The sequence below is a fragment of the Carassius auratus genome, chromosome 24 (genome assembly GCF_003368295.1).
Source record: "Carassius auratus strain Wakin chromosome 24, ASM336829v1, whole genome shotgun sequence".
In the NCBI taxonomy this organism is placed as follows: domain Eukaryota; kingdom Metazoa; phylum Chordata; class Actinopteri; order Cypriniformes; family Cyprinidae; genus Carassius; species Carassius auratus.
In genome coordinates, this window is record NC_039266.1 from 1,978,373 (window position 1) to 2,004,005 (window position 25,633).

At 36.1% G+C, this 25,633-nt stretch overlaps 1 protein-coding gene across 2 annotated transcripts in view; it reads right to left on the reverse strand.

Annotated features, from left to right (window-relative positions):
* Window positions 1–25,345, reverse strand: part of dnah3 (dynein axonemal heavy chain 3) — a 33,863-nt gene extending 8,518 nt beyond the window's left edge. The window contains exons 1-50 of one of the 2 annotated variants that reach the window (XM_026200549.1): window positions 25,166–25,261; window positions 24,586–24,681; window positions 24,315–24,510; window positions 24,174–24,228; window positions 23,932–24,049; window positions 22,245–22,437; window positions 21,914–22,109; window positions 20,964–21,089; window positions 19,359–19,554; window positions 17,765–17,944; window positions 17,267–17,400; window positions 17,086–17,182; window positions 16,812–16,990; window positions 15,939–16,123; window positions 15,650–15,773; window positions 15,425–15,578; window positions 15,063–15,207; window positions 14,614–14,825; window positions 14,390–14,481; window positions 14,142–14,256; window positions 13,717–13,833; window positions 13,224–13,403; window positions 12,974–13,110; window positions 12,671–12,872; window positions 12,266–12,358; window positions 12,080–12,190; window positions 11,872–11,986; window positions 11,599–11,797; window positions 11,278–11,386; window positions 11,028–11,141; window positions 10,762–10,938; window positions 10,528–10,619; window positions 10,238–10,457; window positions 10,026–10,160; window positions 9,651–9,762; window positions 8,839–9,080; window positions 8,650–8,750; window positions 7,626–7,731; window positions 7,417–7,546; window positions 7,096–7,332; window positions 6,721–6,824; window positions 5,784–6,078; window positions 4,935–5,114; window positions 4,737–4,860; window positions 4,399–4,555; window positions 4,163–4,306; window positions 3,075–3,741; window positions 1,670–1,835; window positions 1,364–1,580; window positions 94–276 (exon numbers count right to left, since the gene is read on the reverse strand). In XM_026200549.1, coding sequence (XP_026056334.1) covers window positions 94–276; window positions 1,364–1,580; window positions 1,670–1,835; window positions 3,075–3,741; window positions 4,163–4,306; window positions 4,399–4,555; window positions 4,737–4,860; window positions 4,935–5,114; window positions 5,784–6,078; window positions 6,721–6,824; window positions 7,096–7,332; window positions 7,417–7,546; window positions 7,626–7,731; window positions 8,650–8,750; window positions 8,839–9,080; window positions 9,651–9,762; window positions 10,026–10,160; window positions 10,238–10,457; window positions 10,528–10,619; window positions 10,762–10,938; window positions 11,028–11,141; window positions 11,278–11,386; window positions 11,599–11,797; window positions 11,872–11,986; window positions 12,080–12,190; window positions 12,266–12,358; window positions 12,671–12,872; window positions 12,974–13,110; window positions 13,224–13,403; window positions 13,717–13,833; window positions 14,142–14,256; window positions 14,390–14,481; window positions 14,614–14,825; window positions 15,063–15,207; window positions 15,425–15,578; window positions 15,650–15,773; window positions 15,939–16,123; window positions 16,812–16,990; window positions 17,086–17,182; window positions 17,267–17,400; window positions 17,765–17,944; window positions 19,359–19,554; window positions 20,964–21,089; window positions 21,914–22,109; window positions 22,245–22,437; window positions 23,932–24,049; window positions 24,174–24,228; window positions 24,315–24,510; window positions 24,586–24,681 — 7,959 coding nt within the window. In that variant the 5' untranslated portion in view covers window positions 25,166–25,261. Of the gene's footprint in view, window positions 1–93; window positions 277–1,363; window positions 1,581–1,669; window positions 1,836–3,074; window positions 3,742–4,162; window positions 4,307–4,398; window positions 4,556–4,736; window positions 4,861–4,934; window positions 5,115–5,783; window positions 6,079–6,720; window positions 6,825–7,095; window positions 7,333–7,416; window positions 7,547–7,625; window positions 7,732–8,649; window positions 8,751–8,838; window positions 9,081–9,650; window positions 9,763–10,025; window positions 10,161–10,237; window positions 10,458–10,527; window positions 10,620–10,761; window positions 10,939–11,027; window positions 11,142–11,277; window positions 11,387–11,598; window positions 11,798–11,871; window positions 11,987–12,079; window positions 12,191–12,265; window positions 12,359–12,670; window positions 12,873–12,973; window positions 13,111–13,223; window positions 13,404–13,716; window positions 13,834–14,141; window positions 14,257–14,389; window positions 14,482–14,613; window positions 14,826–15,062; window positions 15,208–15,424; window positions 15,579–15,649; window positions 15,774–15,938; window positions 16,124–16,811; window positions 16,991–17,085; window positions 17,183–17,266; window positions 17,401–17,764; window positions 17,945–19,358; window positions 19,555–20,963; window positions 21,090–21,913; window positions 22,110–22,244; window positions 22,438–23,931; window positions 24,050–24,173; window positions 24,229–24,314; window positions 24,511–24,585; window positions 24,682–25,069 lie in introns of both variants that reach the window. The other variant, XM_026200548.1, reaches the window with a different exon arrangement.
* Between the last annotated feature and the right edge of the window lie 288 nt (window positions 25,346–25,633).

Genomic DNA, 25,633 nt, shown 5'->3' on the forward strand with positions numbered 1-25,633 from the left:
CTTGCATAGCTAAAATTTATACTTTAAACATGTATGTACAGATAAATGTTAATACATGTGTTTGCCTCCAATTTGTGAGCCTCCCAACTTTACCTTGATGGCTTTAGCAGCAGCTGCTGCATCATTGGCGACTTTCTCATCAGCACTGACGAGCTCTTTCTTAGCATCCACCTCCACCGTCTCTTTCTCTATCTTCACCATCATCTGATCGGTCTGTTTGGCTGTCTCGATCAGTTCTGGCTGAAGAGCTGTGAGCTCCTGCTGCATGACTGCTACCTGCACATCACAGACAAACAGCACTATCAACATCAATTTATTCAGAGATAATAACTACTGTATTTTCCGGACTATAAGTCGCACTTTTTTTCATAGATTGGCTGGTCCTGCAACTTGTAGTCAGGTGCGACTTATTTATCAAAATTAATTTGACATGAACCAAGAGAAATGAACTAGGGGACATGAACCAAGAGAAAACATTACCGTCTCCAGCCGCCAGAGGGCGCTATATGCTGCTCAGTTCTCCTGTAGTCTACACTGAAGACATAGAGCGCCCTCTCGCTGCTGTAGACGGTAATGTTTTATCTTGGTTCTTGGTTCTAAATAAATGCGACTTATAGTCCAGTGCGACTTATGTTTTTTTTCCTCGTCATGATGTATTTTTGGACTCAGGTGCGACTTATAGTTCGAAAAATACGGTATGTAAATCATCAAATAATGTATTTAGTATTTAAATAATGTATTTAAATAATGTACCTCTTGTTCATAAAAAAAATCATTATAAATAATTTATCATGATAATATATAATTGATAATTTGATGGAATGTGTCTGAAATCTACATATTTATCTGAGACCACCTATGAAAATGGTTCTATTTCACATTTTTCTAATTTTAATACAAATTTTAATAAAACAGTTTGAAAATGTATATTTTTTGTTTTTAAAAATCTGAGAGAAAAAACAGTAATTTAAAATTTTAATATAAATAACAAACAATGGTGAAAAGAAAAAAAATTATATTGTGTTATACAATTATAAAATAATATATATACATCGGGTAAAATAAGTATTGAACACTTCACCATTTTTGTCAGTAAATATATTTCTAAAGGTGCTGTTGACATGAAATTTTCACCAGATGTCGGTAACAAAACAAGTAATAAACAACATATAGATACAAAGAGAGAGAGTAAATATTAAACTAAACTAGATAGATATCTAGATTCTACATTAACGTAACATAATTAATTATATGTACTGTATGTATTTCAGGACATGTATTACAACAATGATTGCAGATGAACATGTAGAATAAAGAGAGTATTATGAAATGACTGATGAAGCGTTAATATCTTCAGTCTCACCTGAGAGGCAGCAAAGTCCAGTTTCTGCAAGCCGACTATGTATCGATTCCTGAGCCCATTCACCTCATTGCGTTTGGAGTTAAGCAAGACTTTAAAGGTCAGGATGAGCTCCAGGTAGGAGGTAGGAGTCACATAATTATGTCTGCGCAGCTGGGAGTAATAGCGCTCAGACAACACTCTGACACTCTCCTGGAACGTCTTACACATCTCCACCACCCTGAGAATAAAGCAAAACTGACAATGTAAGTCTTTATATCTGAACACAGTCAACTGTTAAAGGAAATAAATGCAGTCTTATGACCGCACTCCATCCGGATGTTGTCTTCCATGTCCAAATCCTCAAGGAACTTGTCGGCGACCATCTCCAGAGCGTCTTTGGGCCAGGCCTGAAACCAGTCTATGGTGCAGCAGTTAATCAAAGATGGGAACATCCTCAGACGATTGCGGAAGCCTTCACCTATTGGGCTCATTGCTATTGGACAAACATGAAAACAGTTTTACACAAGCTTAGAGAAGTATACATCAAAATATTATATCAGTCAGTTGATTACAATTTTTAATCTAATTAATTACATGATGTGTTGATTAATTTATCTAATTAATTGCTAAATAAATTTGACTAATATTACCAAAAAAAAAAAAAAAAAGATTATTTAAAGCAATTTTCGTGTTAAATGCATTTTATTTTATTTGCATTGTATTGCTTTTTTGTTTCTTTTGATTGCTTCTATTGATAAATGTAACTGAGAAAGTATCAAGTACACATTACATATTGTAACTTTAGGAAGAAATATTTTATCTGATTCAGCATAAAATCGACAACATCGTAACATAAACAATTGAACATAAAAGAAGATAATTTGAGAAACATCTCGTTACTTTTAACTCATACAATGAAAGTCATTTAGTAACAAAACAGCTTTGTTACCAACAGTCTTCAAAATTCCTTATTTTATTTTCCACGAAAGACAGATTTGAAACGACGTGAGGGTGAGAATTTCTTTTTTGGGAGGCTGAACTATCCCTTTAATGTTTTTATTATTTGTATTATTATATTCGTATTTTCTAATGAAATGATACTCTAAATAAGAACCTACATCAGCCAGCAGGTGGCGGTCTTCATTTAATTAATTCAAGTGACTGATTAATTCAGGAATTCAGTAAATGGCTCTCTCTATGAATGGGGCTGTGAATGGATTCATTCAGAAACTAAAAGACATGCAAGACAATTCTGCTGTAACTTTAAAGGTAATATGTTCACTGCAAAATTGAGCAATCAATGTTGTGTTTAAAATATAACACAATATCAACTTATTTACTGAACTGCTGTATAAAATCATATTTAAACTTGTGATATTAGGGACAAAATTGCGTGTATAATATTGCATGATATAAATATGAGACAAAAACTCAAACAGAGACATTTTTTGATCCAGTATCTTGAACTGTATTGCATAAATGCATTTATGAAGTTGTAGCCCTGCGTTAAATTTGTCAACTGTATTAAATATAAGATGAAGTACAGATTTGGGGGCGGGACCAGTACGTTAATTGCATAAAAATATTTTAATTGCGTTATTCTTTCATAACTAATTAATTTAGTTTACACATTAAACTGATAGCCCTAAATATAATATAATATAATATAATATAATATAATATAATATAATATAATATAATATAATATAATATAATATAATATAATCAGTACCAAGAACTATATGAAGGTTGGCTTTAACTCTGTCGATGAAGAAGTTGTACATGGAGAGTGGTGTGATGTCCATCTTCTTCCCTTCCATTTGGGCGATTCCCTGCATTTTTTCGATGATGTCAGCTCGCTCGTCTGATGGGAAGATGTTTGGCACGTCTCCTGTGTTCAGCAGCATGTTGATGTCCTCAACGAAGGCTTCATCCTTGATTTGGTTGTCGCTGAAGAGAAATGTAGTTTTCTTCCCCTCTATCCCTGCTTTCAGCATCAGGTTCTTCAGATTGTCCCGCCAGTCAGACATGCTGTAGTTCTTGGTCAGTTCGATCTGAAACAGCTCGTAGTCATTGATGAAGGTGGCGAGTTTGGTGGTGCTCTGTCGCCCCGATCCGCCGATGCCGACCAGCAGCAGGTGGCCATTGTCTTGTTTCAGCACACGGCAGATTCGTGAGATGTGTTCGATGGCGAACTGAAACATGACGAGGTTCATGGGCGCTTTGCTGATGTTATTAAACTCCCTGAGGTAGACATCCATCACCTCCGTTAATGAACTCAGATCTGTGATCTCGTCGTACGGTTTACTAGCTGAGTCTGGTTTGGCGTAGTCACCAAAAAACAGGCTGCGAATGCTGTCATCTTCAACTTTACCAGATAGAGTGAGATGACTGAGGAGCTAGTTAGGGGAAAAGAAACATGCTATTAAAATAATAATTCAACTAAAGCCAATTCTACTACTAAAGATACTAGATAACCAGTTCAATTTTTTATAAATTATTTAATCAGTTTCCTAGGTCATATTTCACCTCAAAATATTTTTTTTTAACAAATAGTTTTTATCAATAAATATGATTTTTTATTTGATTTTTTTTTGTATATTTCACAATGTTACCATTTTTTTTTTTTTTACAATATTAAGATTTGCAGATGGCTTTTTTTGACAATGACAAGTTTGTAAAATATTTATTCATTTTTATAATAAAAAATTTATATAACAAATATTATATATATATATATATAAATGAATTATCAGTATTTTTATTTATTTGAATCATTTTGGATTTTGGGGGTTAAATATTTCACAATGTAGCTATTACCTTATCGATGCTTTGTTTGAAATATTCTGCTGTCCTTTCTTTTACGATGTTAAAAAATGTCTGTCTGTCGTCATTATCAATCAGTCGATCATAAAACACACGATACACCTCATGGATCCATAAGCGGATGAGTTTATCACCTTCCTGTTGAAAAGAAGCACAAAACTCATATTATGAAAACCATTTACTGTATTTACTTTGCCTTTACATTGACATACACCAGTGTGTATGCTTACCTGCATGTGTGTAGATGGACAGAGCATTACGCCCCTAATCACCCTCGCAAAATCTCGCAGATTGAAAATATAATGCGATTTAGATGGTGTTGGGAGGAAACTCTCGATTGCATCCTTATATACTGCCATAGTAGCTTGAATCATGATTTTACCCAACCTACAACAAATACACATACACAGAAATATTTAATCCACACAGTGGCGACAAAAAACTATCTGGAGTATGCTTATTGGGTTTTTATTCTAAATATATGTTACAAAAATATTTTATATATATTTTAGTGCAAATAGCACTGAGACATTTTTACATCAGATTTCAACTTTCTTCATGAACACACCTGTAGAAAGAGGCATCAAAACCACTGCTGAAGTGCCAGTCTGTGATGGATGTGAAGATGTTGCTTAGAGTCTCATCATCGAATGTATCAATCGATATAATATTTAGGTGACGTGTAAATCGTCCTGTGAGGAGGAAAGATGCAAAACAGTGACAAAGACTATGATTATGTGATGAGCATTTAGGATCAGAGATTTACCTGTAATGTCGTTTCTCCCTCCACCAGGGGGCCCCATAGCAGACATATACAGAACATCCTCCACGTCCAGTCTGGACGTGTCTTTTTTATCATACCAGTGATGATGATCGATCCACTGGCGCAGCAGTTCAATGGGCGGCTGAGCACCGTATATCTCCTTTGCAGGCATGTTCAGATCATCTACAGAATGTTTTACAGCAGACAATTCAAATTTAAAGGAAATTTGCATGTTATTAAGTTAATTATGAACATAATATGCTTCATATTGTAATAAGTGTTTATTTTGACTTTATGAAAAAAATGTATTTACAATTTTTATGTAAAAAAAAAAAAAAAAATACCAAAAGCTGTGTCAATACAATAAAATAATTTTAATTTTAGTTAAATTTTTAGTAATTTTATTGTGTAAAGAGTTTTTAAAAAGTTTTACTTTTTGTTGGATCCAATATCAAATTAAAGGAAAGTAGCATGTGATTTATTAGGTTTATTAATAACTTAATCTATTTGAACATAATATGTGGCACACTGTAATTTAATTAGAGTTTTTCTCTTTCTACCAAAAAAAATGTTTTTGTAAAAAAAAACAGTACATAGAGCTGTATAAATACAATTGTATATTGTGATTATTTTTCTTATGTTACTGCATCAATACCTACATTTCTAATCTTTATTTATTTATTTATGTATCTGTGCATTCATACAATTCTCTAGAGCTTAATTAATACAGAAGAACTGAAAGTGCAACCTAAAACTTTACTTTATATTTAAAATGACAGAAAAGTAGGTAGCTCTGCTTTAGCTGTTGAATACATTTACCCAATCAGTGTCTGTACTGAATCTACTTCTTACCAACATAGATGATGCATTTCTTCCCCATCGGGGGCCCAAACACACCCCTGCGGCGGCGGTCCAGCTTAGACATGATGATGTCCTGGGTTTGGTTGGCAGAGGTCCGGGCGGAGAAGTTGATGCAGATGGGAGTGTAGCGCTCCTTGGGAAGCGACATCAGGAAGTTGTTGTTGATCACAGATTTTCCGGTTCCTGTGGGTCCCACGATCAGTATGGGCACCTCATGTGACAGATACGTCCTGAGGAAGAAGAGCTGGCGTGACGTTTCTGCCGTGGGTATGATAAGATCAGACACCTGAGAGAGAGACAGACATCAGACCCTGTGAATACATTACCCTGCACCCCTCTATATGTTTACTTATGTATTTACAATTAACGTTCAGATTCATTTTTAGAGTTTATGATTAGATTTATAAATTATGTTTATATTAAATATTTACTTTTAGATTTAACTTTTATTTTTAATATTTAATATATAATTAATATTTTATAGCTAATTTAATATTTTTTTCATTTTTCATTTAAAATCGATATTTGAAAACTGTTAAAAATGTAAAATGTAATACAAATATAACTTTTTTTAAGAAATTTATTGCAAAAAAATTATGTTATAGTTTTTATTCATATTTAGGTTTTTGTATATATTTAGATTTTTTTGTTGTTATTTCAATTTTAGTAACCTTTTGTGTATATATATATATATATATATATATATATATATATATATATATATTAAATAATGCTATACAGTTTCATTAATTTTTATTTAAGTTTTAGGTATTTTATGACCAAGTTTAACCAAATGAAAATAAGAAAATAAAAGTTTGAATTTTCTTATATATATTTTTGTTTAATTTCAGTTAACAAAAATGTTGATTTTAGTTGCAGTTTTATAGTTTAAGTTAACTCTAATAACCCTTGATTTTTGTGAACTAACTTTTGCGCTGGCAGGTATGACTTTATCTTCTTTAGTGATGGATTCGGTCCAGTTGTTCCACTGACCAGGACCCTGCTTATGGAAATAATAATCATAGACGGTGCCTGTGTGGAGAACAGAACAAACAGACAAGATTCAATAAACATGTTTTTAAAATTACTGTATATGACTCTTAGCTTTGACATTTGGTTTTATCAGGTTCTTTATGCATAAAAATATCCTCTCTTGGAATCCACTAAATAGTTAATAATCTACAGGGACCGGAATAGGAGTTATGAGAAAATAGTAATATTTTTTGCTTGTGCCTGGGAATCAGAATTGTCCTATATTTACAGATATGACAGATTAAACGTCAACCAAAAACATTGAGTAGACCTCTCTCTGGGAACACGTTGCTCTTAGTGAGTTTCACACTCTGGGGTCGTGGGTGATCGGTGTTTGTGCCCATGATAAGGTTTCGATAGAAGATGTCAAACTTCTTCCTGCTGTTGCTGTTGATGGTTCCTCCCAGACTCCAGACCACAGCGAACACAAACAGGGCCTGAAGCCACAGCGTCACCTGCTGACTCGTCATAGATTCTGCTCCTTCCTGTCCCGACTGAAAAATCTCATCTGCACAATAAAATATGGCATGAGCAAACAGATCACAAAATGATTGAGGATATGTGTACTGTACATATTTGTATGTGCATGTACCCAGTAGGCAGGTATATAGGCGCATCAGACTATAGGCCAGGTGAATAGGTGACGTCTGAACTAAGAATCCACACTCGTGGTAAATAAAGTCCAAACAGGGTTGAACCAGCCAGTTAAAGAGATCAGTAATCTAAAACAAAACACACACAGGTGATCATTACATTCAGAAGTGTTTATTACTTTAACAGCATGTGGATGATCCCTCTCACCAGGGCTCTGTGGTCATCTGCCAGGGTCTCAGGTAATGTGTTCATGTAGGAGTCTCTCAGAGGCGTCCAGCCCAACTGATGTGGCTCCATGTAGATCATACCACATCTAAACATAACACACACACACATACACTCTATCACAAGGCAACAAACATATTAAAATAAACAAATAAAAAACTTGGAAAGTAAAACCAAAGGTACATTTTATGCACATATTATAATAACGATTTGTTTCAAACTTATTTGCAAAATTTAGTAATCAAATTACTCCGAATTAGAAATTTGGTTTTTTATTTTTAAAGGAACACTCCACTTTTTTTGAAAATAGGCTCATTTTCCAACTCCCCAGAGTTAAACAGTGCATTTTTCGAATTCATTCAGCTGATCTTCGGGTCTGGCGGTAGCACTATTAGCTTAGCTTAGCATAGATCATTGAATCTGATTAGACCGTTAGCATCTCGCTCAAATATGACCAAAGTGTTTCTATAGTTTTCATATTTAAAACTTGACTCTTCTGTAGTTGGTCTTATTACACGATGTAACTACAGAAGAGGAATAGTAAAACTACAGAAACTCTTTTTGGTCATTATTGACCAAGATGTTAACAGTCTAATAAGATTCAATGATGTATGCTAAGCTAAGCTAAAAGTGCTACCGGAGATGGGCTGAATGGATTCGAAAACGGTAAAACTAAACTGTTAACTCTAGGGAAGTTGGAAAATTAGCCTATTTTCAAAAAAAGTGGAGTGTTCCTTGAAAATAAAAAAAAATAAAAAATATATGAAATCTTTTGAAATAAGTCAAAAATCATACTGACTGCAAAACCTTTCAACGGTAGCCTTCATAATTATTTAAGCTGAATGTAGGGAGAGTCTGTTAACAGTATTTTTAAAAATAATTCATACATTTTATGTTAAATATAAAGATTAAATATGCTACTGCTAATAAAAATATCAGGGGAAAAAATGAATGGGCTCATTATTGTTTTACTTGAACAACGTGGAGCTGAGTGTTCATTGTTCACCTGCTCACAGTAGCGGGTGACGCCTGCTCCAGATCCGCAGGCTCGAAGATCAGACTCATTTTAGGACTCATCTGAATGATCTCACCACTCATCAGACACAGCTGTTCAACAAGCAAAACACATCAGACACCAGCACTGAACCTCAAGTGCTTCACAAGTGTTCATTGCAATATTAAAATGCAAATGTACCTTCTTGTTATCGTCCAAAACGGTGTTCATGTTCTCAATCCAGACCGCGTCGATTGGCCCATCGAATATGATCCACTGGCGGTCGTCTGTGGTGCACTGGGCCTGTTGTCTGAATGAGGTGGCCAAAACGCCGTCTGACCACTCGTGACTCACTGGATCGAAACAGCCATATAGCTGGCCCATAGTGATCGCCTTCGGATTAATGATGCGGAAATCTACCGCAAACTCTTCCATCAGACCTTCTACATAGACAAATAACAATCGCACATACTTATGATTCCATGTCATTTCAGCACATCATATTAGATTTTTTTTTGGCATATGCATGTAAAAATGTAAATACACAACTGTTCAAAAATGTTTGTAATTTTGAAAAAAGACACATCTCATGTTCACCGAAGCTGCATTTATTTGATGAACAATATCGTTAAAACAGTAATATTGTGAAATATTATTGTAGTTTCAAATAAATTTTTTTCTCTTTGAATATCTTGTAAAATGTAATTTATTTCTGTGATCAAATCTGAATTTTCAGCATCATTCCTCCAGTCTTCAGTGTCACATGATCCTTCAGAAATCATTCTAATATGCTGATTCACTGTTCAAGAAACATTTTTTTTATATAATTATTATTCTCAATGTAGAAAACTGTGTTTCACTTTCATTCATCTCTGCCATTTCACAATATTACAGCATTTTTGATCAAATAAATCCCATCTTGGTAAGCATTACAAACTTTTAACTGGTAGTGTATATAAACACACACGAAAAATGTTAATTAATGAAAGATAAAAATGCTATGGATTGATTACCCTTATAAAGGTCTCCCAAAGCTCCCGCCAGAACTTTATAAGCTGAAGTTTTTCCACCCATAGGCTCACCAACAACCATAAAACCGTGTCTGACGAGCATCATCTCATACACCTGAACACACGATACAACTGATCAACTAGTTACTTTTTTCATTTAACAGTTTCAGCTTTAAAAACAAGCCTCAGTTCTCACAAAATTATAAAATATAGCTTTTCTTTTTGTAAGAACTGCTCACCAAATCACCAAATTTTATAATGGTTTAATATTTCAAATAGCAGTGCTCATATATAAACGACAAGGCGAAATTTGAGGAAAATAATATGAACGATTATAAAGATTGAGTAGATAGACTTGGCATTGAGCAGATTCTGTACTTGTATAATTTTGCTAATGAACCACGGTACAGGCTGAAGTTTCATCTTGGCGATGTTGTCATTCAAAGCTTTTAACAGTAACTCATAATCCGGTTTGGGCAGCACCACTCCAGGAAACAGGTCAGTGATGATTCCCTGAAACACACACAAACACAAATCAATAACCACATGCAAAGCCAGTCAAGATGAATATGCAATTGACATCTACACACCTGAAACAGTGGTAGATCCTGCGCGAGGAACTTGGCCATGTTGACATCCATGAGAGCTCTGAGCAGCAAAACGCTCTCGTCCTCTTCGGGGTATTTGAGTTTCAGGTTTCCCGCTGCAGTCAGAACAGATTTTACCGCACGCATCCCATAATCGTAGTGCGGTTGAGACGAGAGCTGCTCAGAACACAGGCGATATGTCGCCACGATCTTCTGAGCCAGGCTGGAACACACATAACAAAGGGAAACAACTGGAACACTTACCGCAAAAGTTAAACTAGAAATGATTTTACCTCCGTGATGCTGTGAATCCCATCGAATACAGTGATATCTCTCCAATCAATCCATAATCTGGAACCATCATTGCAACTGTACGGAACAAAGCCTACAGACATGCAAATACATAAAGTACACACAAAACTTCATGAACGGACCATGACATAAGAAAACAATTCCCATTATCTCAAAATGAGCCCAAAAAAAAAAAAACAGAAAGTAAAGTTACAAGATTGTTTGTTTTTGGTTACTTTGAGGTTATCGGGCAGCTCTGCTCGTCCTGCGTATCCTGGGTTCATGGTGATAAACACACAGCAGGTGGGATTGAGAGACAGCTCGGTTCCCTCGAACATAAACGTCTTCATGTTTCGCATTACGGCCTGCTGAATACTCAAAATCTGCTGGGCCACCACAGACAACACTTCTACCTGACAGTGTGCAAAAAACATGTAATAATTGTTAACTATAAAGTAGTATTAGTTTAATTTACTAATTAGTCTGTCACATCATTACAGACCTCTATCCGGTTGAACTCGTCGAAACATGCCCATGCTCCGGACTGAGCTAGACCCTTGAAAAATTTACTCATCGCTTTGTAGTCCAGTCCATCAGAACAGTTGAACACCACACACTAAACACACATTTACAGTTATCACTTACTGTACATACAGTGGAATTAACTTATTAGAATCACCTAAACCAACATAATCAGTGTTTAGACCGAAATAGTAGCTTAATATATATCGGAAAAAAAATATTGTGAGCACCTGTTTGGCGAGCGCTTTGGCCAGATCTTTGGTCGTCTCTGTTTTTCCAGTTCCTGCAGGACCTTCTGGAGCTCCGCCAAGATTCAGCTTCAGAGCGCCCATCAGAGTCCTGTGGACCAATCAGCATTCAGTAGGTATGTTTACATGCACTTTTTTCTAACAGTCTTTTTTTCTATAAAAATACAGCCGAAATTTGTGTCTGAAGTAAATATTTAGTAAACATCCAGTTGGTAAGACATAAATAAACAAACTCATGTCCATATGTTGCCTCACGGCATTTAAAATGATCATATCAGCACACATGATTAAATGTCAGAGCACCTGTAGCAGCGGTCAGTTAGTGGTGTTATGACCAGACGTGGAGAGTTGCCGAGATATTCGTATCCGTATCTGATCACAGTGGTGATCATCCGCAGCATGACCTCTCCGTCCTCCCAGAAATACCGCAGCTGAGAAATCCACTGGAAATCATTCAGAGACGAAACGCCATCCTGTGCAAGCTTGCACACAACATCACGTGCTGTGTGAGAGAAAGAGTCAAAGCTCATGAACTATACAGGCAATACAGAGACAACATGCAGGAATGACACTTACCATGAACATCAATGACAATAAGAGCTCCCAGAGTCATCCTGGCCCCACCTGGCAACTTCCCTCTTACCAGCTCGACTATATCAGCGATCTGAGCATTACTCTGCTCAACATAAGCCTGAAACATATGCATGCCACCATATTTAGACTTTCTGACCGGCTCCACTCAATCTGATCTGCCCTGAATGAGTTTGTGTGCACATGTGCTCACAGGAAGAGTGTTGTTCTGTATGGCGTCAGATACTTCACTGGTCCAGAAGATACAGGACGCACAGATCACGACCTGACCAGGCCACAGCAGCACCCACTTCTTCCTGGGCATCTGAAACAAGCAGAATCAAGCACACATGATGGGCTGATCGTACTGTATATGTGCAGTGTTTGTGTGTGATTATACCTCTGAGTACTGCTCCATTCCTTGTTTTATGACACCTCTGATGCTCATCAGCATTGTGTTTTCAACCTGCAGGAGCCACTTCTCAACCATTCCCTAAAAAACACGATACAAATAAAAAAATGTGGGTATATTCTAATGACAATTGATCACTTCTCCCCTGAAAATTCCATAACTTTTTAACTACATGCAAAGTGATGATTTTATTTAAATGAACACATTAAAGACTGTACAACAATAATGCACAAATACTTAAATTAATTAGTTTTGAGAATTGTGAGGAAAATGTTAGAAAAATAATGTCACAATGCAAAAAAATCTTAATGGTCCTAAAATAAGGCTTCATGCTTTAAAGGAGTATATCCATAGAGTTTAGCTATCTATTTTAGCTAAAAACGCCATCAGTACTTTGGCTTTAGCTGGGTAGATGGTCTCTATTAAGGGAACGATCTCTTTCTCTGAGCTGATCATTCCTGTGATCTCCAGATCAGGGGTGAATTCAAGCTTAGCGATGCCCTCGAAACACTTCTTAAGATGAGGCTGGACACGCAGTGGATCCTTCGTCTCAGACAAGATCTCCAACATCTCATCGTTAGACAGGAAGAAAAACCTAGACAGTGAGAAATAAAGTTGAGTAATAGTGACTCTAAACTGAGATACAAGAAGGTGTTATACCATCATAGAGAGCTAGATCTAAAAGTTTAATCGTACCGAGGGAAGAAGAGTCTCTTTGTTTCCAGGTATGAGTTCAGACCCTGCTGTATTTCCTCCAGGAAAGTGTTGGACTCCTGAAGGCGACCCAACATGTTAGGCTGCTCTGTGGCCACCAGCGAACGTGTGTCCTTCAACTGTTAAAACATTTAACGTGAGTATGGACATCTTGTTTATTTATTGATCATTACTTGCTGCTGGTCTTTAGTTGTAGATACAGTGATACAGCTAATAACGATCACACACACACCGCTTCAGCAACAATGTTTTTCCAGTAACTGTCTACGATGGCAAACTTGCGTCCGTTCTCTGGCATCTGAGCAATGATGTCCTCTGAGCTGAAGATGGGCTCTAGATACATCCACATGCTTTGACACTGCAACATCGCGTCCAATATATCCTGCATGCTCTGCAACTTCTCCTCCCAGGTCTAAAGAGAGACAAAGCAACAGAACTATATAAAGGGTCAAGATTCATATTATTATCATTTGATTTGGTCATATTATGTAAGTTATTCACATCTTATTATTTACAGGATCATACTGCATCGTGTACAACCAAAAAAACTGAATGTTTTCATTGTGCAGAACTAAACTGCATCAGTTGTCGTGGATGCTGTTGTTACTCATTCCATAAAAAGCTTAAATCATAATAGAAGTCATGATGATTTCGTGGCAGGAAATAAACTGAATTGATTACTAAAACTAAAATGCTTTTAACACAAATCTGTGCAAGTTATGCACCTTTGCATCGGCCTCGATTGGCTTGATGAATGGAGATCCTCTCATAGTCTGTGTCTTGATAATGTGATCATCCAACAGCAGCTGAATATCATCTACTGCCGACAAAACACTTGTACCCTTTATGGACAAATATACATGCACAAATGCACAATAAGAATAAGAATAAAACTGCTTTATATAACAAGCAAAGTCATTTTTAATGATAACTTTTTATATATCAGTAGTGATGCACCAGAATATGCATTGAGTTTCATTTAGCTGAAAATCAAAATAGAGAATAAAGTACATTTAACAATACATTTCCTTAATTTATTTAATAATCAACACTCAAATAAGAACAGAGTTGTATTTTAACAAATACCATTACATAAAATTAACATTTCCAGTTTTATATCAACTTTCAAGCAAAAGTGTGTTTTACCGACCGTGTCCTTATACGGGGTAAACCCAAAGCGGAGCTCAGCCCACTCTTGTTTCATTTTCTCCAGAGACTTTTCCAGAGAGAATTCCTTACTGGCGGAAGCACCGATTTCCTCCAGCCTTCAGACAGAGAGAGATTCATAAAAGAGTCAGTCTGACACAATCAGATTCACACTGCACTGCTCAACGAAAATAAGAAAAATACGTTTTTTACAACCACAAATAATTTGCGATTGTCAAAGATCAGCCTTACTTTTCTGAAAACTCTGACAATCCGAGCTCCACCATCTTGAGGAGTGGGGTGTCCTTGTCCGGCTTAACATCAAATCCCACTGTATCACTGATCTGATATCAGCCAAAAAATTCATCAAAACGAGTAAATGCAACTTTAATGGTAAATATCACAGTAACGAAGGCAAAACAATAAAAGTTTCACTGACAGAGATCAATAAATCTTTGTGTATATTACTGTCATACCATCTCCCAGTGTCTGTCCTTCAGGCCTGGATTGCAGATAGTTGTCAGAATAGGAAGGTGTTGTTTGAATTTGTCAATCTTTTTCTTGAAGTTTTCTGTGACCCGTCCGGGAGACGTCCGATCGGAGAAGAGCTTTGCGAGTTTGTACATGGTGCGCCACATGTTTCCCAACTCCTCTGACACCGTTTCTGCATTCAGGAGCTGGAATGGACCTTGAGAGTGCATGCACAAGACATGAAAACACACATGTTAAACTAATATTCAATGTCACTGCTATAGATGCTTTGAAACATTTGAGACAGAAAACAATGCCTGAGACTGAAAAAAAACATCGTCTAAAGCAACTAAATGATGTCTTTCTTTGTAACACAAATGTTTATCCAATCAAATGCATTAAATTATGGCTGTGATGTGAATAGGATCAAGAAATATGACAGCATGTGCTTTACCATTCATCCACACATCAGATTTGGTCAGAAAATCAAGAGCTGTGATCCACAGCTGGTCATACGGCTGTTTTTTGCCCATTATTGTCTGTAAGATGGAAAACTGACTCTGTTCTTTGTCCAGCAAAACCTCTTCTTTATTAATGCACTGAAATAAATGCAAATTTTTACATTCCATTAAAATACACTCATACTTGAAAGACTAAAAGCACATGAACAGCTTATATGTATAAGTAATAGCTACACATTTTTCAGTATTGAATGAAATATGACTTTTTTTCTTTCTTTTTTACCTGCAATGCATATCATACTGTTCTTGCAACCATAAATTCATGTTTATTAAATACACAATTTCAAGCACAAACCTCTATCTCTTTGACAGCGGCCTCCAGGCTGACGCTGATCTTATTGAGTCTCTCAACATTGAGCTTGCTCTCCTCCAAAGTCATCTTTTCTTTCATCTTAAAGATGTCCACCTCTTTTTCCAGGCCCTTCAGCGTCTCTTCCAACTTCCCTATTCTGAGGATGAAACGTGATCGCTATTAGACATGTTTACATGTAGTGTTTGATGTGTGTATGCGTTTAAGCACCTTTTTATCAGATCGATCTCAGCCTGATCTTTCTGAGTGTTCAGTTTATCCTTACTGACTTCAATCAGAGACAGAATCTGTTCGGGCCAGTGGATCAAAGAGCTAAACAACTTCATATTCTCCTCTGTGAAGAGACAAAGATTTTAAAGGTGGGTTTTAAAGAAAAAGTGTTCCCACAAATCCCAGACAGCCCCAAATTCAAATCTAGACTGAGGAACTGTGAGTGAAACAACATGACTTGTTGAAACACAGTATGTGCACGCACACATTACACAAAGGATGTTTGTACCTGGAAGAGTGGCGTAGTCAAGCAGGAAGTCGAGTCTCTTGACAGCTTCCTCAATCTCATGGTGGAGTTTGTGTACGGTGACTTCACTTGTGTGTCTCAGGTACTGGTTTAACTCTACCAACTCCTCTGTGGTACTCAGCTTGTTTGTGATTCTGTCCGTAATCTCATCGTAACGACGGCATATACTAGACGAGAATAATAAATGTTATCTAGCACATACGTATAAATGGTATATGATGTAATATAATACCTCATACATACAAAATGTTTTTGTTATTCAACAAAAAAGCAGCTCAAAACAATCACTTTTTATTTAAGTTGAATGGGAAAAATAATGGAAAATATAAAACCAGATTCACCAGATATCATCATACATTCCCCAGTTGAATATTCACAGTACATTTAGGCAATTTTTTTGCATTACAAGTTTCTGAAATGTTATAAACATGCAAGTGAGTTATTGTCTATTTTTTTTATCTGAAAATCATATAAAGACAAGTTCTAAGTTTTAAATTCACATTTTAGACTTTGGATTTAGGATTTCTCTTTTTATATTCCATGTTTTTTGGAGAAAACTGTTGTTGAGGTGAATGAAGTCTTAACCCCCTGTAAAACCTTCACTCTATAGATATGAATAAAACTGTAAAGTTTGCTGTACGTTACTTTATAATCAAAGGAAATAATGACATTTGATGAAAGATTACAAAAACAATCTTTTGGAGGTATAATTTTTACATATCTATTTCATCACTTGCATGTAGCAAGGTATTCTGGGTAGTATACTTCCGACAGAGCTGTATATTAATTACATAGTGACTGATTCATTTGAAGAGAATCCATTTCTGAAGAATATTTCAGGCTGTTTTCTCCCACCTCCTGTTAAGTTCTCGGTTCTCCTCCATCACAAATGTTGTGAGAAGATCTATGAGATGGTCTGCCTTGTCACACAGATCTTGGTTCAGGTTCACCGCATCCAGACAGATCAGGGACAGAGGAACAGTCGCATGCAGCGATGCGATCTCCTTCCACAAATTCTGCACACCTGTGATTTTCTAAAGGTCACACAGTAGAAACATCTGGCTTTACAAGGAAGAATTTCACCCTTGTGTTATCTATAAGGATACAATGCACACATGAGAAAGGCTACCTTAGTAAAGCCCTGCAGTGAGTGTTTGGCTTTAAGGAAGTTGAGTATGTCCTGACGGTCCAGTAAATCAGTGTACTTCTTATACACATCCAGATACCTACACAACACACCACAGATTCACCCACAGACAATCTACAGTGTGATTCAGTCTTAATTTGGAAAATATGTTATGATAGTGGACCTCTGGGGCCCAACGGTGTTCCTCTGAAAGATCTCCCTGGCTCTGTTCATGATGTCTGTCACCAGCATCTCATCGTGTCTCACTGTGCGCAGCATTAGAGTTTCTCCCACCTCCGAGAAAAGCTTACACTCCACCTGTAAGTGTTTTTAAGATTTTTTCAGTTTTAGCTTTAAGAAATGACGCTTTAAGTGTTCCAAATCCATTATTCTGCTTTACATTGTGCCTAAACATTTAATTATAATGGAAGCAATCTAGTTTGTGTTGTGTTTGTGCATAATTTCTGTTTCTGTATTTCATATAATTATCTCTTGCCGATGTAAATAAAGATTCTGAGCCACTTAAGTCTTAAACTTACAGATGTAAATAATGCGAGAATAAAGAAATCATCAGCAAAATCTCTTGCATCTTCTAACGTTCACCTCAGATCAATTATTGTACTATAACAACAGAAATCAGTGGCAAGTCCTCTTTTAGTTTAAGAAGTATATGTGTGTGTACCCGTGGTATGTTGTGGGCGCTGTCGATGATCTGGGTGAATGCTTGTTGTATGAGCTCCCAGCAGCTCTCCAGTGAAGGATCAAATGCAATTTTGGGGTCCTCAAGTCTTAATTTCACCAGTAATAATGGACGCTGCGTGTACTTCAGCTCATCAAAATACTCCCCAAAATCATTACCATCCTGACAGAAAAACACATACATATAGTACACACACACACATATATATATATATATATATACAAATGCACATATGCACAGAATTGACTCTAAAACCGGTTTGGATGAAGTTCAAATCAATTGTAAAATATCTAATATATGCACTGGTGATCTTGCATCAGTTGAAATGTATTGTATATAATATATTACCTTTCAAAGTTTGGGGTCAATGACAATAAAGATGGAAAACGCATAATGTTACACATTTTTTTTTTTACTATAAACAGCTGTTGATTGTCTGTTGTTATTATTATTATTTAGTTTATTAATAAACGTAATTGTTGAAACGTGTTCCTGTTTTATGAAATCCACAAGATACAGAAGGCGCAATGCTAGACTCTAGAGTGACTTTGCACTGGTAAAATACCTGTAAAATACAGTCTTCAGTGGTTTGCAAACAGACATACAGTAATGTGCAAAAGTCTTTGGCTACTAGTATTTTCATCAACAAAAAATGCTTTTAAGTCAGTTGTCTGTAATGTGTCACTAGGAAATATCAGTTTACATTTCCAAATATTTTTCTTGCCATTAATTGTAATAATCCATAGAGTTTTTGTCTGACAGCAGCCAGTGCTCCACACAGAGATCTGATCTGATCATCATCATCCAGTCTGGAATAACATGAAGAAACAGAACAAACTGAGACAGACTCAATCCAGAAGAACACTTCAAGAAACCTCCCAGCAAAGCTACCAGAAAAACAATGTGCAAGTTAACCTAGAACAAAAGCTTTTTTTAATGCATAGTGTGGTCACACCAAATGTTGATTTAATTTAGTTTAGTTAATAGAAATTAATTAATAAAATCTATTTATGTGTTATTTTCGACGGCATCCTCACTTACACTTTGTACAGTGCTGTAGCTTTGCAGGTTTCTTGAAGTGTTTTGGAGACAATGCCACAGTTCTTCTGGATTGAGTCTGTCTCAGTTTGTTCTGTTTCTTCATGTTATATCCGGCAACACATGAAAGGTAGCCTGAATGCACTGTAAGTCCCTTTGGATAAATTTTTATTTTTTATTTTATTTTATTCCAGACTGATGATGATGATGATGAGATCAGATCTCTGTGTGGAGCACTGGCTGCTGTCAGACTCTTTGTGCAAACAAAAATCTCACTGGATTATTACAATTAATGGCAAAAATAATGTTTGGAAATGTAATCTGATATTTCCTACTGATGCACTACATCAAAACATAGAAATAACTGACTTGAAACCACTTTTTGTTGGTGAAAATACTAGAGGCCTAAGACTTTTGCACAGTACATCTATGCCCATAAATGCAAGCAAATGCTCAGTAACTAGGTTGTACAACATCTACTGTATAAAGCATTGGTTTAAACATATTTGCAACATCTCAGTGTCACTGGTTTCAGTACTTGATGTAGCTGGAAAAACTGCAGCAGATCCTGCAGCGATGCGACCACCAGACTGCGCAGCTGCAGTGACATCAGAGCAGCCACACTGTAGAAGAGTTTCTGTGCCTTTACCGGGGAGATGCTTGCTTTCTTTGGGACCAGTGGCAACCAGGAGTCTTTAAAGGTCACAAAAAGAGAAGCACAGCGGGGCAACCAACTACACAACACACAAACACAAACAACAAAGGCAACAGGTGATACATTATTCTATTTCACTGCTTGGCTGGATATAAAATTCAAGTTGGTATGTTCATAAAACAAATTAACCAAGTTGATTTTATATATATTTAAAAAGTAAAAAAATATTCTCAAATGTCTCTAATTTCAAAAATTAAGGAAGAAAAGGTAAATCTCATTGAATATGATTTCAAATCAGTAATAAAAGGGTCTCTGAAATAAAAAGGTCAAGGATGCGTCAGACTGCAATTCACACTTCCTGCAGTATATCTACCGAACACTTCACTCTGATTATTGCTGTAGAGTCGCTGACACCCTGCGTGTTAAAGCAGGTCCAGATTGCTCTTTATTTCCCCATTGTTCAAACCCTCATTCAGGGCTCGTATTGTGAGCTTGTCTCTGGGTGGTTTGAGGAGACCATGGATACAGAGTAGAGAACAAAGGTAGTCAAGACAAGGAGAACTATTCAAACAACAACACATTGGTCCGCACACAACATTGACCTTCTTCAAACACACATTTACAAAAGTCCAGTAAATGTTCAGTATATCCCATGAGAGCATTAAGCTAGTAACTGCTTAAATGGACAAACATCATTTTTTTATATTAGTGTTATATTTTCTTATCTGTGAATACAAACTCGTTTTGTTAACCCAAGTAACAAACAGGAGCTCTGTTTTGTTTCTGTCAAATCAATAAGTTTGAATGAATGACTCAGAAGACTCATAAAGACTGAATGAATCAGTTTTGAACAATAGTTGAGTGAATGATTCCAATTTTTTTTACAGTTTTTTTTATATAATTTTCTTTTCTTCTTATATTTTCTTTTTAATTTGAGCTAAAGTTGCAATCATTTTGTTGTGTGTTTATGTAATTATTTATTTTTATTTCAGTTTTAGTTCAAGGACAACTAAACCAAAATAAGAAACATTGCCTTAAAAACTAACTTTTTTATTTTATTTCAAGTTTTTTAACCAATTTTTCTAGTTATCAAAAACAACTGTGGTTTGTTAATTCCTGAATTAATCAATCAGTGTTGATTAATAAATCATCTCAACCACTCAAATGATCCACTTATCAGTGGATCTCATCGGGAATCAGTGTATTTGAACGAATCGGATGAATGAATGATGCAAATGACTTGTATCCTGCCAGACATACTGTACAGCTCTTCCATTGAGTGCATAGCGAGCTGTAATTATAGAGCTGGATTCAAGTGACAACAGTGACAGGTTTACAGAGAACATGAGAATGAAACCTACAGACACCAAATATATCATGTTCTCAGTCTGTACTGTTTCCTTTACTGTCCAGGGCAGGACGTTACTTAAACCCGACCTCACAAAAACACAGGCCCACAGGTCTGGTGATATAGAGAAAATCTCTTACGTGTTAAGCAGTTCATCTCTGGTTTTCTGACACTGTCTCCACACCAGCTTCTCAAACTCTGCCGGCAAGAGCGGAAGATCGGCTGAGAGCAGATCGTCCAAACACACAAACCGCAGAGACGTGAAACTATAAAAGACATAGAAAGAGATTAGAAATGGGATCATGATGATTAGGAACCTGATGGAGGAATTACAGTGGTGGACAAAATTATAAAACACTAGTATTTTCAATAGAGATAAAATGGTTTTAAGTCAGTTATGTTATGTTTTGTTGTAGTGTGTCATTAGGAAATATCAGTTTACATTTCCAAACATTAATTTGCTAATAATTGTAATAATCCAGTGAGATTTTTGTTTGACAACAGCAGAGATCTGATCTCATCATCATCAGTCCATCTGGAATAACATGAAGAAACAGAAACTGAGACTTAATCCAGAAGAACTGTGTCAATGTCTCCAAGACACTTCTAGAAAACTATGGGTAACTGCACCCAGGCCAATAAACTGCTTTAAATACAAAGGATGCTCATGCCAAATGGTGATTTAATTTAGTTGATAGAAGTTAACTGATAAAGAAAATCTATTTATGACATCTTTGACGACATCCTCATTTCACAGCATTCGCAAATGGCTAAAACTTTGCAGGTTTCTTGAAGCGTTTTGGAGACATTGCCACAGTTCTTCTGGATTGAGTCTGTCTCAGTTTGTTCTGTTTCTTCATGTTATTCCAGACAGACTGATGATGATCAGATCAGATCTCTGTGTGGAGCACTGGCTGTTGTCAGACAAAAGTCTCAATTAATGGCAAGATAAATGTTTGGAAATGTAAACTGATATTTACTACTGACACACTACAGCAAAACATAGAAATAACTGACTAAAAAACATTTTTTTAGCTGACGAAAATACTAGTGTTCTAATAATTTCAGCCACTTCTGTATAGATGCCAACCTGCTCATCCAGAGATCCTGTACAAGGAGCATCATAGGGCTGACGGTACAGAGGTTCTCCGTCTGCCAGCTGTGAGCCTCTCTGTAGCTCTCAGACCAGGGAACTGGTGCACGGATGACACGGGACGGGAACAACCGGGGGACAGCAGAGATCGACAGACGCTCTCGCTCCGCTGGATCTAGCAGGATATAATCAACTACAAAAAGAAAGCGGTTAGTGACTTATTTAAAAAGCGACATACATGATTCAGGCTAAAAAGACAGTAACATGAATTAGATGCCAGAATGATTTCACAAAAAGTCAACAAATTGGCTGGTGTTGTGCTTCATACCAATGCTCTTGCAGAGACTGAAGTCATAGTCTCTCTGGACCTCCTCCAGAAGATCCTCCCGCATCTTCTGCATCTTCCGCTCATCACCTTGTAAAAGGCTGGGAAGCAGCTTCAGGATAGCGGTGATCTGCTCTGGTGGCTGGGGGGTCAACATGTGGCCGTAAACCCCCTCAGTGATATAGTGCACATACCTCTGAGAGAGAGAGAGAGAGAGAATTAATACAGACGGGAGGATGGAAGAACAAGTGAAGGATTTCATAAAACACTAAAAATTTACATTTAATCCTTTAGCATATGGTTTTATCCAAAAGTGGCTTACAAATGAATTTAACCAACAAAAGAGCAATAATTTGTAAGTGCTGTGACAAATCCGGGTTAGTCTAATACAGAATGTCGAGTACTTTTTTTATAATAAAAAAACAATAGGTAAAATAGAAAAAGGATGTAGAATGCTAGCGTTAAAGGGTTAATTTTTATAATAAATAATAGAAAACAAGTAGATATAATAGATATAGAATGGAGAGTACATATATACACAGTTCTGTGTAATAAGTCTTTTGGTCAACCTCTGAAGGCCCTGCAGCCTCAAATGAGGACATTATATTTTAGTGAATTTCTCTGAAACTTTAAATGCCACAGTTTTAAGTCTGGATGTCCTGTACAGAGCCCTTTAGGGGCTTTTCAAAGATACCAAATGATTGGATGTTCCACCATGACCACTCCCTCTCCTTGGTCTTCAAAAATGTCTGAGATTAATTTAGTGACACTCTTATGGAAATTTGATAATATTTTGTATTTATTATTTAAATCCGTCTAATTTTTAAACTGTGTGTCATAAATCAACATCTCAGGAAAATGTTATTGATTTCATACATGTCCCCATATGAGGACATCAGGACTAAAAGCATGTTTATTAAGCATATTGGGAACTATAACAAATGCATTTAAAAAAAAAAAAAATTTAAATATTATTTATTATTTTGAAAATCTTGTCAATTATTACTTCCATTATTACACTTATTTTTTCATTACACGTTGCCCAAAAAACACATTAATATGCACATTAGATTTAGTTTATATATACTTTGTATGTAATGAGAACACCTGTTTATGGCCGTTTTACACACATTTTGCAGAAAGAAAAACAGTATATTGAATCATTCTGTTATAACATAGTTGAGAATCATCTTTATACAAAGTTTGGTAAAAAAAATAAATAAAATAAAATAAAAAAATCTTGAAAGCTAAACATGTATTGGTGATAAATAGTTTTTGCCTATGGATGTTCATTCATCTCTTTTTATTTTTTTTTAAAGAAACTGAGTCCCGATGACATAGCATCACATATATATATATATATATATATTTTTTTTTTACATTATTTTTAATGCTAAACAATGTATAGACATGGAAAAAATATTTTTCTCGGGTCTTAAGAGGTTAAACTAATTTGTTTTTTTTTTTAAATCAACAAAAATTATTTCCATCTTTTGCTGTGTGTCAGTAGAAAATATCAGTTAAAATTTCCCCAAAAATATTTTGCCATTAATTAATTAAACTGGTATTTCCTAATTGACACACTTACAGCAAAAGATGAAAACAACTGTAAAATAAAAAGAATCAAAGTGTGCTTTAAAAACCCATGAAATCATTATTGACTCTATGAAAGACAGTTGCTGATAATGACCTCTAAATCTCTCTCTGTGGGCTCCGTCTGTTCCCTTTGACTTCGTGTCTCCTCACGCCTCATGATTTCAAGCTGCTTGTTCGGTGACAAAGGACGACTTTTGTGAATCACAGATGTTCTGTTTGTTAATAGAAGAAAAACATGATGGTCCCTTGCATGAATATTGCAATACTAAGTTTAGTAAACTCAGTATTTTGTTCAAGAAACACACATGCATGAATTAAAAATCTGCTACTAAAAACCTTTGTGCATGGGTCACAGGCTGTTCCTTTCTTACTACTGGAAAATCACTGTGGTCTTAAATGTGAAGTTAAGAACAGACACACTGAAAGTGTTTGTGTATGCATGTATTTAAGCATGTATAAGACATTTCTAAAGGATACATGCAACTGGAGGGCACTGAAGCGAATGATGCCTGCGCTTCAGATGTTGGATTTTCAGGTTTTGGCCTCTCGGACTGTAGTTGTTCCCGATGGACTCGGAGGGACTTCTGTGATGCCGCAGCTCCTTGTAGGGAACCGCACGAGTCCGAGAGTGATTCTGCAGAAGGGGCGGGTATCGACTGTTATGGAGATAAATCTGAAACAGAGAGCAAGTTAGAGTGAGCAAAAACACATCAAGTAGCCTAGATCTTGAGACACTTTATATACACACCTCATACAGGTCAGAGGGCTTCTGGGATGCGGGTAGAGGCAGCAATCTAGGGAGCTTCCCAGCACATCCCACATCATGACTAGAGTTAGCATTCATCTGTGAGAAACACAAGAACATTTTAAAGCACAATTTGCTTAAAACTGCCTAATTTTGAAGCCAGAGGACACTTATCTAAAGCATTTCAATGTATCTCTCTATAAAAGACACACATTTGGACACATTTACAAAATACTGTCTGGATACGCATTACAATACCATGCTGTCTAGGTAGGGAGTTTACTAGATTTTGAAACACTGACGGTTTGTTTTCAAGTTTAAATGTCTTAACTGCCACTACAGTACGTTATACGTTAAAACACCGGGTTTGAATTATCTGCTAACTTTAAACAGCTTTAAATTTATACTTTAACTTTTAAATGAGGGAAATACCACTGAGATCAATGATAGTGAATACTTATTAAAGTAACAATGTTCACTCTTTTACCACAACGGGTCACTTTGAGCTTCAGGTAAGGAGGCTTCGTTGGCGTTCGTTAACAAACAGTGTTTTCATCCCCCAAAACGGTTATAACGGTCTTACCTTCAGTCATTAGTCTTATAATCCGAAATTAATCGCGTCAGTTAAATACAGTTTGATCATATGAGCTAAGCGCCTCGCAGCCGTTATACGCCGAGTCGCTGCCAATGATCCGCCGGTTGTCAATATAAGTGTTTGTTCACGCGCTGTTCATGGTGACAGTCCTGCTAGAGTTTCACTATCGTCAGTAAACAAAGGGTTTGTACAGCCGTAGGGCGAAAAAAATTATTACTATATTTCTTAAATAATAATGTAAAAATTATAAAGCCATTAAAACAACTGTCAATAGTTTTCAAATAATAATATTACAAACATTTTAATTGCAGTTGTAATACCTCTTTGTGAGCACACGGTGTCGCTATTTCACTAATTGTTAGAAGGTCTCTTCACCGAGATGTTAAAACACTGACAAAATGCTAATGTTGAAATTACTTTTTATATAAATATTGTATTTTTATTATTATTATTGAA